Here is a 19,553-nt window from a genome sequence, read left to right on the forward strand (position 1 = left end):
GGGTGTCTTAAAATGCATAAAGGTGGATAAATTGATGCTGCTTGGCCTGCTGTGTTCATCCAGCCCTGCACCTTGTTGTCTTAATTCCCAGGACTTGATCAGATGTATTCCAGAACTTTGTGGGAAGCTAGGGAAGTGATTGCTGGGCTGCTTACTGAAATATTTGTATCACTGATAGCTATGGGTGAGGTGCGAGAAGACTGGAGGTTGGCTAACATGATGCCATTATTTAAGAAAGGTGGTAAGGAAAAGCCAGGGAATTATAGACCAGTGAGCCTGGCATCAGTGGTGGGTAGGTTGTTGGAGGAGATTCTGAGGGACAGGATTTACATGTATTTGGAAAGGCAAGGACTGATTAGGGATAGTCAACATGGCTTTGTGCATGGGAAATCATGTCTCACTAACTTGAGTTTTTTGAAGAAATGATGAAGAAGATGGTTGAAGAGCAATGGACTTCGTCTCTATGAACGTCGGCAAAGCATTTGACAAGGTTCTGCATGGTAGACTGGTTAGCAAGTTTAGATCACATGGAATCCAAGGAAAGCTAGCCATTCAGATACAAAATTGACTCAAACGTAGGAGACAGAGGGTGGTGGTGGAGCATTGCTTTTCAGATTGGAGGCATGTGATCAGCGGTGTGCCATGAGGATGGATGCTGGGTCCACTGCTTTTTGTCATTTATATAAATGATTTGGATGTGAATATGGGAGGTATGGTTGTAAGCTTGCAGATGACACCAAAATTGATGGTGTAGTGGTCAGCAAAGAAGGTCACCTCAGCGTACAACGGGACCTTGACCAGATGCAGAAATGGGTGGAGTGGCAGGTGGAGTTTAATTTAGATAAGTGTGAGATGCTGCATTTTGATAAGGCAAATTAGGACAGGACTTACACACGTCATGATAAGGTGCTGGGGAGAGTTGCCAAACAAATAGACCTCGGAGTGCAGGTTCATAATTCCTTGAAAGCAGAGTCACAGGTGGACAGGGTAGTGAAGAAGGCGTTTGGTACGCTTGCCTTTACTGGTCAGTGCATTGAGGATAGGAGTTGGGAGGTCGTGTTGCAGCTGAACAGGACATTGGTTAGGCCACTTTTGGAGTCCTGCAGTTTTGGTCTCCCTGCTATAGGGAAAGATGTGAAACTTGAAAGGGTTCAGATAATACTTGTAAGTATTTTGCCAGGGTTGGAGGATTTGAGCTATAGGGAGAGGCTGAATAGGCAGGGGTTTTTTTCCCTGGAGCGTCAAAGGCTAAGGCGTGACCTTATAGATGTTTATAAAATCATGAGGGCATGGTTAAGGTGAATAGTCAAGGTCTTTACCCAGGGTGGGGAGACCAAAACTGGAGGGCATAGATTTAAGATGAGAGGGGAAAGATTTAAAAGGGATTCAAGGGGCAACGTTTTCATGCAGAGAGTGTTGCATGTATGGAATGAGCTATTGGAGGAGGTGGTGGAGGCTGGTATAATAACAACATTAAAAGGCATTTGGATGGGTATATGAATGGCAAAGTTTAGAGGGATATGGGCAAAATGCTGGCAAATGGTTCTAGATCAGTTTAGGATATCTAGTCGGCATGGACGAGTTGGACTGAAGGGTCTGTTTCCATGCTGTACAGCTCTATGACTGTGATTCATGCATGTTCTTAAAAATCAGACGTCTACATACGGTGGGATACGGTTAAGTGTCAGGAAAATGGAATCTGTTTGAGCTGAGTTCAAATGGCTCTGCTGGCTTAGGTTTGTCTCATGTGAATCATTCTCTGACTCGTTTACCCTGCTCGTGAAAATGGGATCTGTCAAAAATGGGACTGGAGCTTCTAGTTCTGTATTGCTGGCATCGTTTTGGTTAAGGCACAGAGTCACAACGAGGCAGCAAAAGAATCGGGGCCCTATGGCTGGTTTTTCCCAAAAGTTGGCAATGTGTTAGATTCAGCAAGTTAGTTGGAGGGTTTCCTTTCATTAACCCTAGTGAATGTTCTCATGCAATTTGCACTGCTCACCTCATTAAGTGTGCACCACACCTCTAGCGTATCAGTCTCGTGCCATCTTGTACACAGCCACGGTGAAATGCTAGCCAGTAGTGGGACCTTCACACGTTCACTCTGCAGGCATCATTTTAAACCCCAGCTGCATGCCTCATTCCTCATTAAATACTGCCAGCCTGGTCTGAAGACCCCTCCCAATTCAGCGCAGTATCCATTATCTGGAGGAACACACAGCAGTGTTGCATGAAGGTTAATGATCTTCTCCACTTCACAACGGTAAGTGACCTTTCTCTGCTGCTTCATATTCACTCAACTCTTCCATTGCTCATGGTTTATCATTGTTAACATTTCAGTAGCATCTTCCCTCATGGCTCTCGGACACAACAACCTCATTAAATAACTAACCCTACCTATCTTCTGTGGTTGCAGTTCACTTACTCAAACACCTCACCGCTATTCCTGACTGATGAAAGACGAGTCACCTAAATGACCAGAAGCCCCGTTGACTGTTTGTTGCCACGAAACATGACAAGCTGCCTGGCTAAAATGCACAGCAATGCAAATAATGACTTATTTGGCCACTTACACAATGACCATCCTATCAAGGATAGTGGGAGGGTGGGCATTGCTGCAGTGATATCAGGCCTTCAGTTCCACAAGCAGAAGCTCCTGTTGTTGAAACAGGTTGGAGACCATGAGGGTGTCCTCGCTAACAAACACAGTAGGGCTGTCTTGAAAACTTCTGAAGCTAGTAGAGAGATTGGGATGAAGGGAAACTGCTGTGTAAGTTGGACATGATCATGATTGTGGTCTTCCATCCAGTAATCCCATCACATGGCATGGAGGATCTGGTTGGATGCTCTGCTCAGTTTTCGACTAGGACCCTAACTCCAGGGACCTGGTGTTGGGCCTTCTTGTTATGGGAATGTTCCAGCAATGCTGTTCATTGTTGTGCCGCTCATAATGGGGCCTTACTTACCTTAATTAACAGCTTGCCTCATGCAGAGTGCAGCCAATCCTGTTATTAGCCTGTCCCTGGAAAATGATGAGGGCTTATATGGTGAGGTGTAGTATCCCGACCTCTAAGCCAAGAGGCCTGGGTTTGAGTTCTACCTGCTCCAGAGTTGTCATAACATACCCGGACAGGTCGATTTTAAGAAAAGTATCCTGGGAAGAGTCTCCAACATTGGAAATGCTTTTGGGGCTTGTTCTTTCCAGTGAAGGGAGCAATTGCTTTCTTTAGCAGTATCAAGCTTATTATCTTACATGAAGCTTGAAATATCCGTCATATGAAAACTACAAATTTCAACCCCAGCTAGCTAATATAATTAAACATCTTTAAATAATATACAACATGTTATACAGTAGAATTGGAATGCAACATTTGATTTCAATTATGAGGGAGACATGAACAATGAATCTGTTCCGCACCTTGGTATTTCTGCAATCTTATCACCTGAAAAGTTGCAAGTAATAATTTATCACTCGCATCATAACTTAGAAATAGATCAGAGACCCATAGTTTCTGATTGTGTGTTCTGCTTATAATTATCAGATAAGCATCATCGTAATTTTAAAACTGTATTTTAAAGATCAACCCTCCACAATGCCATCTGGTCTCGGTGGTGATGTCAAGTCAATGAAGTATATTTTTTTCAGAGGTGATAACATTTTCAAAAATTGAATGGCTACAGGAAGTGCCAGTCAAAGAGCATAGAAAGAGCCCTAATCCAAACCAGAGGAGAGTTAAACAGCATATTATCAGCAGGCACATAAAAACTGCTCAGCTACACCAGACGTAAATACTGTGAACAAGATGATGAGCTGTGAAAGCTTCTTGCATGCACCTTGTGTTCATAGATCCAAGGCAGAGAAATTGCAGTACTTTAGTAAAAAAAAACAGATGGCAATGCTCCTCTGATGCTATGATAATGAACGAGAATTTGTAGACATGTACAAAACTCGAAATACCCCATATTCCCATGCATCGTGACAGGAACCCAGTCAATACTTACAGGATTTCGCACGTCACCCCCATCGTTTCACTAAGATTGATTTGAAGTCTTCGGATTCCTCAATCTCTGTTGGGGAGGTCTACATTAGAGATAAAAGATCTATAACCTGGGAGATCCTCAGATACAACATGTTCATCACTTAATCATAGTTTGCACTTTAGAACTGTATATTGACTGTACTTGTATAATTGAAAATATAACTTAGACTAAGGAATTGCAGCTCCTGAAACAATAAGGCCATGGTACTTTTCAATCTTTTTGGTATTATCACTTGGTGCTCTGCAGAATTATGTCTGTGGAATTATCTTCCGAAATTCAGCTTTCCAACATAAAATGTGTAGTCCCTGAAGCTGATATTTCTTTCCATTTACCCTGTGTCACCTAGTTTTCATTGACCTCCAAAAATGTTTGAGCAACTTGCAACAATAAAAGCAATAATTGAATAGTAATATCTACCATCAAAACCTGAACTTTACTGAAGATATGCTATGCCATGTCAGCCCTATTTCCCATCTATCAAAACAATGAATTTTCAGAAACTCCAGATCTCAAATAGTTTCAACTTTAGCATGAGAAAGATATTGTTGAAATGAAGCCACTTGCCACCTATGAGATAGCATTTTGGCTTTTAACAGGTTAAATCAATAAAGAAAACATATTTGTTTGCTTTCCAATCTGCCATTATCTCAGGAATTTCATTTTTATGAAAAGTTCCAAATTCTGTGTAGACCCACATTCCGGAGCATGCTTTCAAAATAACACACCACATTTGTTGAACCCTATGTAGGCCTCCACCCTCATATTTGAATTATGCAGTTAAGAATATTATTTTATGACTTTTACACAGTGTGACCTTTGGTAGGGTCCTTTGATGTGCAAATTTATACGTAATTTGGGTAGCACTGATTGTTAGCAAAGCCAGTCATTCATAGTAAAGAAGCCTTTTTTTCAAATAAACTGCTAAACATTTTAAATATAAATATGATTTTAGTATGTCTGTGTAAATACTTGCTACACGTAAAAGTTATATTTAGATTTGTTTTTGTCATAAGTTTAATTGATTCAGAGTGTGTGTTATTTTACTTTTTGCACTTAGGAAGTATGCCAGTTCCTTGCTACAGGATGTAATGACACAGGAGTTGCCTTTCTTTTCAGAGTGCAGCCGCAGCTCCCAGTCCAGTGCTAGGAAACATTCCCCCAGGAGACGGAATGCCAGTAGGCCCGGTACCACCGGGATTCTTTCAGGTAATAAGAGACTTAAGCAATAGGAAAAGGCTTTCAAATGGCTAAATGATTTCCAGATAAGAATGACACCTATGCTGAATCCCTCTAAATTATCAGTGAAAAATATAATGCACTTGAAGTAGATGGTGGACTCTGAACAAGGATTACATGTGTCAATCTACATGGGTTTTTATAAAGTTTAAATTTAATCTCAACCACATTGAATCATTCATCTCAATTTGCTGACTATCACCTTTTTATATGTATTTTTGTTTGTTTAAGGAGCTACTCCATAATTCGGGGACTTAATGGTAGAATTTCTGATGTTACAACAGTAAACAAACACATCTTTTCAAACCAGCATTCTGCTTTACTACCCTGTTAGTGCTGCCAGTTTGCATACAAGCACATCGATTAGATTGCAAGCAGAAATTCCTGCCCATTTGTAACTGAATCTCAGTGGAATGGTGATGGGCATTATTTGCCTTCTTGTTGGCATCTGTCACTGACTGAGCTGGAGTAAAAATTTCGTGTTTAATTTGTTAATCATTCACAGAATGAAAAACTAATTCAAAAACAATAAACTCAGAGGTTAATGAAAGCACATTATACTTGTACTTTCAAAAAATACAAGAAATTGTCCTGAGTGTTTGAACCATGTGAACCAGGAAGGGTCCGGCTTCAATCTCTGGCATATGCTCACTGACCTATAGTCTTTACACTACAGCATTGCGACTGAATTTTTAAAAAAAATCAGCCCTGGTTCCCATTCCTTGTTATTATGTAGTGACGCACTCTGGGAGTGCAAATAAGGGCATTAGATGAGGACAGGATCACACTCGGCTATGTTCCCTCCCTTCTGATTAAAAAGCATGTTCACATTGTGTACTGTTACATGAGCAATGCTTGTTTACTTGATGAATTAGACAGGTGCTACCACCATGGAGCTGTATTCCAGTGAGAACATCAGTCTTCAGAAGATGATGAAAGAAATTAGTCAAAAAACACAACTGTGTTTTTCTGTGTAATGTAGCAATAGAGTTTCCCTTAGTGCACCCAGTAGTGACAATGGTTCACCCAGTCTATTTTGAATACCAGACTTCATTAGTATAGGATGACTGGGATTCAGGCAGAAAGGAATATTCTGGGGAAACCCACTTTCCCAAAGTTACTACATCCTGTGTTGCAGGGCTGCCTCTAGGAATGAAGAAAAATAAGTCTAAGGAAGTGGGTAATGGTGAGGTTGGGCTTGGGGGAGGGATGAAGGTTTCTCCTGTTATTCCTGCTTTACAGAATAAGTTAAACTTGCCTTCTGGCCACCTCTTCAGATGATCACATATGGCTTATAACAAGGTTTTGAAATCTCCAATACTGTTGAACGAAGGAAAATTTAAGGGATGAAGCATTCTCCAGAATAATAATCTCTGGAAACGTGCCTGGAATTCTTCATGAAACAAGCTAACATAGCATAGCACATATTTAGCTTGGCATGTCTTTTCATTATCTGAATCTTCTTGGAAACCATGTATCATGTTCTCTGTTTTAAAAAGTCAAGCACCAAGTATGTGCAACTACAACAATGAAAGTCTATGTTGTATTTATTTGTTCATAGGATTGGCATCACTACTAGGCTAGCAATTATTGCCCATCCCTAATTGCCCAGAGGACAGTTAAGAATCAGCCAAATTTCTGTAGATCTGGAGGTATATGTAGGCCAAACCAGGTAAGGATGGCAGATTTCCTTCCCTACAGGACATTAATGAACAAGATGGGTTGCTACACTGGTTACATTAGGTCAGATTTTTGGCGCTAATGTTTTTAATTCAGTTCAAATTTCACCATTTGTCACGATAGGATTTGAGTTCATGTCCCCCGAATATTAGCCTGGTGTTCTGGATTACTAGTCCCAAGAAATTACCACGACACCACTGCCTCTCCTGTAAAAGTAATAAAATGTAAAAATAAATGAAATAAAATTTTAGACTACAAATTTCTAGCCATGAATTGATCCAAGGGAAATCATCTTAGCACAATATTTATCGATGGTACAGAGATGCTATGTGTGAAGGTTTGTAAATTATGATCTTGGATCTTTCTCAGTATTTCATAATGCTCTTTCAGTTTCATCATCTATTGTTTGTCTGGTTTACTGGCTGTCCAAAGAGTTTTGTGGCAAATAGCATCTCCAGAAAACAATCCATCAAATACTTTTTTTGTTCAGCAAAATCCACCAGTGTCGATACTAATCATTCACACTGATTATGTAGTGCTTTAATGTAATTAATTTGTAAAAAAGAAAACTGAAAGTTGCTTGGTAGTTAGAGCTTGAGTGTTGCTGAAAAAGAGAGATAGTAGTGATGCTTTTCTTCTCGGTTTCAATCACAACAGGAGGACAGCTGTTCTGTAATGCATTCCCCATTACAGTGCCTTAACCAATCAGAGTTTGAATTTAAACAAAGCTCAGAGATAATTATTGCATTGTGTGTTCTCCATAGCAACACCTTAATTGATCAGCACTTTGCTCTCAGGCAGTATTAATTGTTGCTCCCTATAAAATTTGTTATTCTTGCATCTGTCCTGATGAGACAGGACAAAAAGCTTCATGAGCATGTTTCTATTTTTTTCCAGCAATAACTTGTATCAAAACAGACGAGTGGAGTTTTTTACACTTTTGATACGAAAGTAAAAAAGGACAGGATAATTCACATTTTTAATTGTTAAAATGTACAGTGTGCAACAAATTTCATTCAGGCTTAATGTATTATATAAATTAAAAATGTTCAGAATTTGACAGACGGCCTGTTTTATTTTCAGCCTTAACATACATAGTATGTATTGCAGGGCAGGATGACCTGCACTGAATAAGACACGCGCCCCCCCCCACCCCCCCCCCCCCCCCCCCCCCCCCAAGGGTTTATGCTAAGAGCTGCCCGAGTCAGCTCATGCACCAGAATATGCTAAATCACCTACCTACGCATGCGCTGACTCTAGATTTCCAGCTAAAACCAGCAGGAGGTTCTTATTCAACACAGTCTGATGCAAAAGGTCTTGTTTCATAACCTGAAACATCAGTATAGAGTAAAAGCAAGAGATTTTGGTTTGAGGTGCAGGTCAAATTAGATAAATTATTAGCATTTATACTTGTAAATTTGATACTATTCCATAGTTTTGCAGAAAAAAGGTACAACCTATGCCTAATTTATATGTGACTGTGATTTCTTTCACACCCCATCTTCAGACCCTTGCATCATCTTGAAATTCTCAAACCACAAGCATCGTTAACAGCATTAAACACTTTTACTAATTCACCTCCGTTTGTATTTTATGTTCTTGTATTTGGTAATTATTAAAACAATAATTACGCTTTGAAAATCTGCAATCAGCAGTCAATATAATTTTGATATACTTTAAAACAATTCTCATGTAGAATAGGTTAATATTTACATCCACTGCTTCACATAGTAAAATGTAGATTGTGTTTGGATCTGGCTCCTTGTTAGCTCAGTGGAGTATTGTTGCCTCCTAGTGGACGATGATCTTCCATTTAGTGTACACACGAAAACTAATAGAACAGTTGATGTGATTGTGATATTCAACTTAATTTTTTTATCAAGTCAAGTAAATATCATCAAATAATGCACATTGACTTAAACTTCCTTCATCTCGTTTATATGACCAGATGTTAAGCACACTATCTTGGATATCGAATTTAATGTATTTAATATTATAAATTAACATTTATATTTTGGCACCGCCCTGGCCGTGAATGCTTGGGTATCCGTTTCACCTACAGAACACAACAGTCATTTATACATGATATATATGCAAAAATTTGCATGTAATTATTTTGTTTGCTGTGCACTCTTGAACATGTTTTGAATAAAAGTAGCAATTATCTTGCTCACGGTCGTACTGGATTCCCTCCCTTTGTTAAGGTACCTTGTACGAACCATTATTTTCCAGCTAAAAAGGTGAAAAAAGCTACTTTTTATGAAGTGCAACTCCAGAATTTGCATGACTCAAAACTTGGAAGTACTGTACCGTGAACTGGGAGAGTGATAAACAGTAAGACAATAATAAACTTCCAGTGGATATAAACAGTTGTGTAATAGTTGGACAAGCAGCAGAACAAATTTAATTTGGAGGAGTGTGATGTGATTCTTTTATGCAGAAAGAACCAGGAGAGACAGCATAAAATTAAGGGCACAACTTTAAACCGAATGCAGGAGCACAGAACTGTATGTGTATAAATGATTGAAGATGACAGGGCCTGTTAAGGAAGTGGTTAATAAAGTATACAGGATTCTGGACCTTATAAAGAAAGGCATAAATTACAAAGGCACAGATGTTGTGATAAACCTGTATAAAGCTTCGACTGCGTATTATGCCTTTTTCTGGTCACCATGCTTTATGGAGAAGGCATTAGAGAAATTAGAGAAAAGACTCACATAAATGGTTTCAAGGATAAGGAACTTCACTTAACGTTGATAGTTTGGAGAAACTGGAGCTATTCTCTTTGGAAAGAGAAGATTAGAAGGCAACTTATCAGAAGTTCAAAAACATTAGGGTTTTGGCAGAGTAGATAGTGGGCAATTTTACTCGTTTGCAGATGTGTCAAATATCATAGGACAACCCATTTAAAATAATTGACTAAAGAAGCAAGGAAGCACCTTTTGTCCAGGGAGTGATTTGGATGTCAAATGCACTGCTGGAGGATGGGTTGGAGACACATTAAATCAAGGCCTTCAAAAGAGAGTTGGATAATGATCTAAAGAGAAAAGGAAATCTGTGTGGCTTTGAGGAAAATGAATTGGAGTAAGACCATGTGAATTATTTTTGCAGAGAGCCAGTAGAGACAGATTGGCTTCCTCTGTTGTAACCAAATCTATGATTCTTTGAAAGCAATAGTAAGAATATGGATATGAGTGATAGAGGATAACAACCTAGAACTTTCCCTCTTTACCTTTGAGAAAATACTAAATTTTGATTTAAATCTTTACTGGTCATTCAAGAGAAATCTAGAATTTTTCATTGTAAGAAATATTGGATTATAAATTGATGCCCTCTCATTTTCAAATAGGGTTTTGGAACATCTGCATGTCACTGAGTGCTGCATTGGAACCTTATCTGTGATACCCTATTTAACAAATACAAACAATAATCAGCATTTAATGCATCCCTACTTGAATGCAATGAAAGATTATTTATTTTTATTCACTTGCCTTGCATGACCTATCTATTTTCAATGTTATAGGAATGGTATTGTGATGGATTTTGAAAAGTGTGTGTTGCAATGCTGATTAAAAGTTCCATGAAATAGGGTGAAAGTTAACGGAAAGGTCTAGCACTTCTTTTTGCCATGCCTGAAAGAATAAGTATAGGCTTCCAGGTGTTAAAAATTGATAGCATCACCCTTAAGTAGTTTGGCCTGTCAATCAAACAGCACCCATGGGTGAGCAAGAAAACTGTAGCTGCCAACTGAGTGTGGAGCAATTGGGCATTTTGCAAGAAGCTTAAAAGGATGTTTGATAGATATCCCAACTAGAAAAATTGTATGATTACGAGAAACATTAGGCACTGCATTGAATGAATGTTCAGATGTAATGAATGTTTGGCAAACCAAACTGGTATTCATTAAAAATGGGGTTGACCATAATTTGATTGTAAAACAACAGAATAGTTAAAAGATTTAGTAGCAATTGTTATCTGCCGCAATATGTAGTTTAGTTTGATTTATTTAATTGAACAGAAATATGTTTAGACCTTGCTGTTTACGTGTTATCCCATTAAGGATTATTTTTGTCCTCATCATTTGTTTCCTGTAATTTGTGGATTATTCCATGAGTGACAGAATGGGCTGGAAGAACTGTTTGTATCCCTTATTCCTTTATGTAGCTTGGGGAGTCATAATGGTTGATTTTGAGTGGGTTACCCTGGTAATCTAGCTGTGATCTGAAATTTGTTATTTGGAAATCACGCCCAGTGAAACCATGTCCTGTTATTCATCAGATACAATAGTGCTAATAAACTGCACGTAATTATGTGATAGTTTAATTTAGTTGAGAATAATTTTAGAGCAGCACACTCTCGATTCCTGCTGATCTGATGCTACACTGAGGTTATTTAAGTTTAGACTAGTTGTCAAGTTAATCATTAAGCTTAAAGGCTATGTCACTTCCAAAACATTGTCTACCAGCCAAACTTGACTCGTTTTCCAATGAGAAGTTGATCAGCAGTCAGTGTGCTTCAAAGTGGATTCCATTTTTCCCTTCCCCAATGAATTGAACTTCAGTGCTTCATATTAAAACAATGATGATCACCATATTTGTATTTCTACAATAGCTCTAATGCACATAAATAGGAAACATTGCAATAGACAATTTTAGTGTGAAAAATCATTTTGAGCACTCCTGATTTGTAAGTCTGTCATGAAGAATGTAATGTAGAATAACTCCATATCACCAGTGAGCCATTGATATTTAAACATTTTTTCTAAATAATTTTATTGCACAAAATTGTTTCTGTGAAAGATTAGCCCCATTAATTAGGAACCATTTAGAAAGAAATTAAGTTGTGTTATGGCCAAGAATGAGAAGTGATGCAAACTTCAGCAAATTTTATTTATCCTCTAATTGTTATTCACAGTGTGGTCTGTTCACAACACCCGTGGGGCACATCTTTAAGTTTTCACAATTTCTTTTAGGAATTTGATGATATCGTCTTTGGTTTCTGCCCAATGACATATTTCTACTACAGTCCAGAAAAGCAGGAACACATATTGGCAGAGATTTAGTTGTTTACTCTAATGTAACTTAACTGCTCAAGAATAAAAAGGTTTTAAAAAAGTTAAGAAATTTTCAATTTGAGAAACTCTTAACATAGCTGGTCAATTTTGTTAAAGGTTATGCTGCTGGCTAATTTATGTTTGCAATTATCTCTAGGGACCACCAGGTTCACAGCCCTCGCCACATGCACAGCCTCCACCACACAACCCCAGCAATCCCATGATGGGACCTCACAGCCAGGTAGGAAGACACAAGTAGCTAATCAGCACAAACAAACCAAGGTTATTTGAGCACTAGCTCTGATAGCACTTATACTCGGTCTTATTGTTTGATAATTCATCACTACCAACACTGTTTTGATTTGGCAATTTTTTTCTTTTCATTTGAAACATTGGTTTATGTTTATTGATATTCATGTTAATGATTGTTTGGTGAGAAATTTTCATTTTCTCACTGGCACAGACTTATATATTTCCTGCATAACATCATGTATGCTACTTAAGGTTAGCTTAGCAGATACACTGACTTAAATATATCTGGGCTGTACCCCGTTGGCAGATAAATCAATTGCTTGATCTATTTTTCAATGTGAAGCATTCTAACAAGTATGATTTTAATTCAGCATTAGCAAGTAATGTTTCTTAACATTAACACAGCCTACTAAACATTGAGCTTTGGTAAAAAGTGATGATTTATAATTAGGAAATTATAATTAGTATGCTGGTATTTCACAGCAACATTCAGAAAATGTCAAAACATTATCAAAAAAGTCCACTTAATCACAACCTGTTAGGTGTTCAATGAAGATGAAATCTGTGCCACTAGTAAACTCTTTATCATAACAAATTATTGCAGAAAAGAACAAAGAAGTTAACAGCATGCTGGTCTTGAAAATGTTTGCATTTATTTAATGGAAAATGAAACATTGGCAGCTTTTTATTTACCTCTCCATTTACATATCCCATCCCTACCCACAACCAATTTATCATTGATCTGAGAAAACAGTTGGCAGCCGTTAATTTGGTTTGAGTTCGATTGTATTTGGTTCTAATCTTGGATGACCTTAGAGTGCTGATGGTGAGGAAATTGGTTTGTTTGAGGGTGTGCTGTGCTAAAATGTATTTTATCTATGTTCCTGAAAGGTCACCTTTAAGTTTTCAAAATATTTGTGATTTTATGTTTGTAAATGTTGGTTCAGATTTAGATACAATAGTTTCAAAAACATAGTCCTCTGAAAGGTCTTTTAATCTGGAATTTTAATGTTAAATCAATGTTCAGTATGGAACAGGCCATTTTCTTTTTTGTATCTTTAATGTACAAGCATTTTCGTGTGTCAGTTTTAAAGTGCTGACTGCATAAGTAGAATGCAATTTCAGGAATACTACTGTTTATTTGTCATTGTTACAGGCAAACATCCATAGGCGTATTCTCAGCTACTGTACAATATCCATTACAGATTTGTATTATTCGAGACTGCTACTTTCCTAATTAATGAATAAAAGCTAAAAAAATGTATATTTTTGATCAGTTGCCAATTAGTTAAATTTATATGGAGAGGTTAAGCAGCCTAATTAAATTCTTCTTAAAATGAAATGTTCCTTTTGATACTGATTTTATTAACATTAGCTGTTATTTGTGACAATGACTTGTTAAAAATAATCAGAAACCTGGAAAAGTGTGTGGTTTTCAGGAACAGTACAGTGAAACAAACTGCTTTAGCATTTGCAGTTAAGTATTTAGAACTGGCAAATTCTAAATATTTTATATATGCGCCAGGGTTGGAGAGTTATAAGGAGAGGCTGAATAGGCTGGGGCTATTTTCCCGGAGCGTCAGAGACTGAGGGAGGACCTTTAGAGGGTTATAAAATCATGAGGGACATAGATAAGGTAAATAGACATGGTCTTTTCCCTGGGGTGGGCAGTGTTCAAAATTAGAGGGCATAAGGTGAGAGGGTAAAGATTTTAATACAGACCTAACGGGGCAACTTTTTCACTCAGAGGGTGTTGCATGTATGGAATGAGCTCCCAGAGGAAGTGGTGGAGTCTGGTATAATTACAACATTTAAAAGGCATCTGGATGAGTACATAAATAGGAAGGGTTTAGAAGGATATGGGCCAAATGCTGGCAGATGGGACGAGGTTTATTAGGATGTCTGATCAGCATGGACGAGGTGGACCGAAGAGTCTGTCTTCATGTTGTACATCTCTGTGACTCTGAAATATTATATTTGATCCTGTGACAGAACATATTAGTGGGCCATCCTACTTACACTCACTTTTATGGCCCAGAATGTGGGAAATTGAACAACACAGAATGGGAATTATCAGTATGAATTGGCATCTTGATGTCACCAAGCTTATTGATTTGCCTCAGAGATAGTAGGAACTGCAGATGCTGGAGAATCTGAGATAACAAGGTGTAGAGCTGGATGAACACAGCAGGCTAACCAGCATCAGAGGAGCAGGAAAGCTGACGTTTCGGGCCTAGACCCTTCTTCAGAAAGGATCTAGCCCGAAACGTCAGCTTTCATGCTCCTCTGATGCTGCTTGGCCTGCTATGTTCATCCAGCTCTACACCTTGTTATCTCATTATTGATTTGCCTTTCCTGTTCACTTTTTCCAATCATTACAGGTTGCAAGTGCTTTAAAAATGCAAAGATACCACACTAGGCAGTGAATATGGAATGTTGATTTCGTACCACACTGTTACTACAATTGATGCAGTATACTATATCCAGGCTTTGAATGTTTTGTAGAAAGTAACATGCAAGTCACACAACTGTCAAACAATGGCCATCTCCAATAAGAGAGAACCTAACTGTCTTTCCATGACATTCAGTAGAATTAACATTGTTGGACCATTTCACATCAGCATTCTGGGGGTTTTCTTTGAAACTAAAATTCCATTTAAATACTGTGAATATTATGACAGGGTCAGAGCTTGGGATTCTGCAGTGAGCAACTCATTTCCTGCTGCCCCAAGGCCTATTTGCTACCTACAAGGCACAAGCAAAAATACTTCTCAGTAAGGAGGAAAGATTCTAAGAGAGGGCTGAAACAACCAAGGCTAACCGAGGAAGTTAAGGAGAGTATTAAGTTGAATGAAAAAAGACATATATAACAAAGTCAAAGTCAGTGGTAGCCCTAAAGACTGGGATAATTTCAGGATCCAAGAAAGGAAGACTGAAAAGATAATAAAGACAGGGAAAATAAACTACAAGGGCAAAATAGTGAGGAATATAAAAACTGATAGTAAGAACGTTTTAAATATATAAAAAGGAAGAGAGAGGTCAAAGTGGACATAGCTTCTCAGAAAACAAATCTGAGGAGACAGTTTTGGGAACAAGTAAATAGCAGAGAATTTAAACGCATGTTTTGAATCAGTCTTTATGTTGGAAGACACTTCGAACATCCCATTAATGTGAAAAACATGGGGGAGAATTTAAGTACTACCACCGTTACGAGAGTAGTAGTATGGATTAAATGCAGATAAGTGCCTGGCCCTGATGGCTTGCATCCTAGCATCATAAAAGAGGTAGCAAATGCATTGGTTGTAATTTGCCAAAGATCATTGAATTCTGGAGAATTGCTAGAGGGTTGGAAAACTACAAATGCGACAGACCTATTCAAACAGGGCGGGAGGCAAAAAGCAGATAACCATAGGCTGATTAGCCTAATATCTATTGCTAGAAAAACATTGGAATCAATGATGAAGGAAGTAATAGCAAAACACTTGGAAAATTATAACCTAAACAAATAGAGTCAGCATGGCTTCATGAAAGGGAAATCATATGGAACTAATTTATTAGAGTTTTTCGAGGAAGTCTCAATCAGAGTGGATAGCGGGGAATCAGTAGATATGGACTTCCAGAAGGTGTTCAACAAGATAACTCACATTAAATTTAAGTCATAAGATAAGAGTCCACAAGTAGTATTTTGGCATGAATAGAGAATCGGCTAATGGCAGGAAACAGTGAGTGGGGATAAGGAGGTCTTTTCAGATTGGTGACCTGTGACCAGTGAGGTTCCACAGGGATCAGTGCTGGGACTACAACTGTTCACAATATAAATGACTTGGAGGAAGGAAATGAATGTACTGTAGCCAAGTTTGCAGACAACACAAAAATGAGTAGAAAGGCAGGTTACAAGAGAGATATAAATAGTTTACAGAAAGATGTTGATGGCTTAAGTAAGTGAGCACAAAGTTTACAAATGGAGTATACCGTGGGAAAATATGAAGTTCTTCATTTTGGAAGAGGGAGCAAAAGGACAGAATATTATTTTTGAAATGTAGAAAAAACTGTTGAAAGCTGCAACACAAAGGGTCTTAGGGGTACTTGTGCACAAATTACTCAAAGCTAGTACTCACATGCAGCAGGTAATCAGGAAGACTATTAGAATGTTGCTCTTTATTTCAAGAGAGTTGGAGTATGAGAGTATGGAAGTCTTACTGCAACTATACAATGTGCTGGACCACATCTGGAGTACTGTGACCAGACTTGATCCCCTTATTTAAAGAAAGATATCATTTCATTGGAGCAGTACAGCAAATGTTCCCTGGTATGGAGGGATTATCTTATGAGCAATGGCTAAACAAGTTAGGATTCTACTCACTGGAGTTCAGAATGATGAGAGGTGATTTCATTGAAACATGTAGGATTCTCAAAGGGTTTGACATAGTAAACACTGAGAGGATGTTTCCCCTCATAGGAGAGTCTAGGACTAGAGGGAATAGTTTCAAAATGAGTAAGCACCAGTTTAAAACCGAGATAAGGTAGGATTTCTTCTCTCAGAGCGTTGAGAATCTTGAGAATTCATTGCCAGAAAGAGCAGCGGGACAGTATCCTTGTATAAATTTTAGGCTGAGATTAATTTGTGATCAGTAGGAGAATCCAGGACCATTGGCAAGAAAGTGGACGTATAGAATGTCGGATTAGCCATGATCCTATTGAATGCTGGAGCAAGTTCAAATGCCCAAATGACCTATTCCAAACGGTCTAATGGACTAAGTTACAAGGGTGATGGAATACTCTCCGCTTGCCTGAATGAGCACAGCCCCCTGCAGGACAAAGTAAGCCACTTAATTGTCACTCCATTCACCCCCTTAAACATTGGGTGGCATGGTGGCGCAGCAGTTAGTGCTGCTGCCTCACAGCGCCAGGGACCTGGGTTCGATTCCACTCTCGGGTGACTGTCTGCGTGGAGTTTGCACGTTCCATTTATGAAGGGGAAATCAGGCTTGACAAATCTAGGATTTCTAGGAAGATGTACTTAAAGTTGACAAGGGGGAGCCAGTCAAGGTGGTATTTTTGGACTTTTCTGAAAGCGTTTGACAAAGTCCCGCATATGAAATTATTGTGCAAGATTAAAATGCATGGGATTGGGGCAAGTGTATTGAGAAAGATAGAAAACTGGTTGGCAGAGAGGAAACAAAGAGTAGGAATTTAATGGGTTTTCACATTGGCAGGCAGTAACCAGTGGGGTGCCACAAGGTTTGGTGCTGGGACCCCAGCTATTCACAATATATACTAATGATGTGGATGAGGGAACAAAATGTAACATCTCCAAGTTTTCAGATGATACCAAGTTGGGTGGGAAGGTGAACTGTGATGAGGATGCAGAGATTCTTCAGTATGATCTTGACAGGTTGAGTCTGTGGGCAAATCAATGGCAAGTGCATTATAATTTGGATAACTGTGAGGTTATTCATTTTGGAAGCAAAAACAAGAAGGTAGATTACTGCCTAAATGGCTGTATATTTGGAAAGGGGAGTGGGCAGCAGGATCTGGGCGTCCTTCTGCACCAGTCGCTAAAGGTAAGCATGCAGGTGCAGCAGGTGGTAGAGAAGGCAAATGGTATGTCGGCCTTCATTGCGAGAGGTGTTGAGTACAGGAGCAGGGATGTGTTGTTGCCTTGGTGAGGCCACACCTAGAGTATCGTGAGCAGTTTTGGCCTTCTTTTCTGAGGAAGGATGCTCTTGCTCTCGAGGGAGTGCATCAAAGGTTTACCAGGCTAATTCTGGGGATGGCGGGACTGACCAATGAGGACAGAGTGACTAGGTTAGGATTGTTTTCGCTGGAGTTCAAACAAATGAGGGTGAATCTCATAGAGACTTATAAAATTCTAACAGGACTGGACAGGGTAGATGCAGGGAGGACGTTCCCGATGGTGGGTGTGTCCGGAACCAGGTGTCACAGTCTGAGGATTCAGGGTAGACCATTTAGGATGGAGATGAGGAGACATTTCTTCACCCAGTGAGTGGTGAGCCTGTGGAATTCATTGCCACGGGAAGTAGTTGATGGCAAAACATTGAATATATTCAAGATACAGCTAGATATAGCACTTAGGGCAAATGGGAGCAAAGGTTTAATCTTGCACAATAATCTCTTATGTGGCACTTTGCCAAACGCTTTCAGAAATGTCCAAAAATACCACATTGACGGGCTTCCCCTTGTCAACTCTACTAGTTACATCTTCCTAGAACTCCATTTGGAGTATGGTGCGCAGTTTTGAGCCCCATATCTCAGGAAGGATGTATTGGCCCTGGAGCAGGTTCAGAGGAGGTTCAGGAGAATGGTCCCAGGAATGAAAAACTTAACATATGAGGAACGTTTGAGTACGCTGGGACTATAATCAGTGGAGTTTAGAAGGATGAGGGGGGATCTAATTGAAGATTTCAGAATACTGAATGGCCTGGACAAAATGGATGTTGGGAAGATGCTTTCATCAGTAGGAGAGTCTCGGACCCGAGGGCACAGCCTTAGAGTAAAGGGAAGACCTTTTAGAACGGAGATAAGGAGAAACTTCTTCAGCCAGAGAGTGGTGAATCTATGGAATTCACTGCCACAGAAGGCTGTGGAGGCCAGGTCATTGAGTACATTTAAGACTGAGATAGATAGGTTCTTGATGATCAAGGGGATCAAAGGTTACGGGGAGAAAGCAGGAGAATGGGGTTGAGGAACTTATCAGCCATGATTGAATGGCAGAGCAGATTTGATGGGCCAAATGGCCTAATTTCTGCTCCTATGTCTTATGGCCTTATGGTTATGGGGAGAAAGCAGGATTAGGCTGTTGAGTTGGACGATCAGCCACAATCATGATGATTCTGGAGCAGGCTCGAAGGGCCAAATGGCTGCCTCCTGTTCCTATCTTCTATGTTTCTATTCTCCATGTCTGTGTGGGTTTCCTCCAGGTGCTCTGGTTTGTCCCACAGTCCGGAGATATGCAGGCTAGGTGGGTTAGCCATGGGAAATGCAGGGTTACAGGAATAGGGTATGGGAAGTGAATCTGGGTTGGATGGTGTAAGCTTGATGGGCCGAACAGCTTGCTTCTACCCTGTAGGGATTCTATGATTCACATGCTCCACCACCAATGCACAATGGAGGCAGTGTGCACTGTATACAAGATGCATTCTAGCAACTTAAGTCTTTGATTGTCCCTTCCGAACCCATCACCTCTATTAATTTGTACAAGACCAGCAGAAGAATGGGAGCTTAATTATCTGCAAGTTGTCCTCCAAACCACACAATATCCTAACTTGGAAGT

General features: G+C 39.3%; 1 protein-coding gene across 1 annotated transcript in view; it reads left to right on the plus strand.

Moving 5' to 3' along the window:
• Window positions 1–2,237: 2,237 nt before the first annotated feature.
• Window positions 2,238–19,553, plus strand: part of LOC109914713 (single-stranded DNA-binding protein 3-like) — a 47,643-nt gene continuing 30,327 nt past the window's right edge. The window contains exons 1-3 of the mRNA XM_048593763.1: window positions 2,238–2,260; window positions 5,136–5,244; window positions 12,165–12,248. Coding sequence (XP_048449720.1) covers window positions 2,238–2,260; window positions 5,136–5,244; window positions 12,165–12,248 — 216 coding nt within the window. The remainder of the gene's footprint in view (window positions 2,261–5,135; window positions 5,245–12,164; window positions 12,249–19,553) is intronic.

The sequence above is a fragment of the Rhincodon typus genome, chromosome 3 (assembly GCF_021869965.1).
Source record: "Rhincodon typus isolate 14 chromosome 3, sRhiTyp1.1, whole genome shotgun sequence".
Classification (NCBI taxonomy): Eukaryota; Metazoa; Chordata; class Chondrichthyes; order Orectolobiformes; family Rhincodontidae; genus Rhincodon; species Rhincodon typus.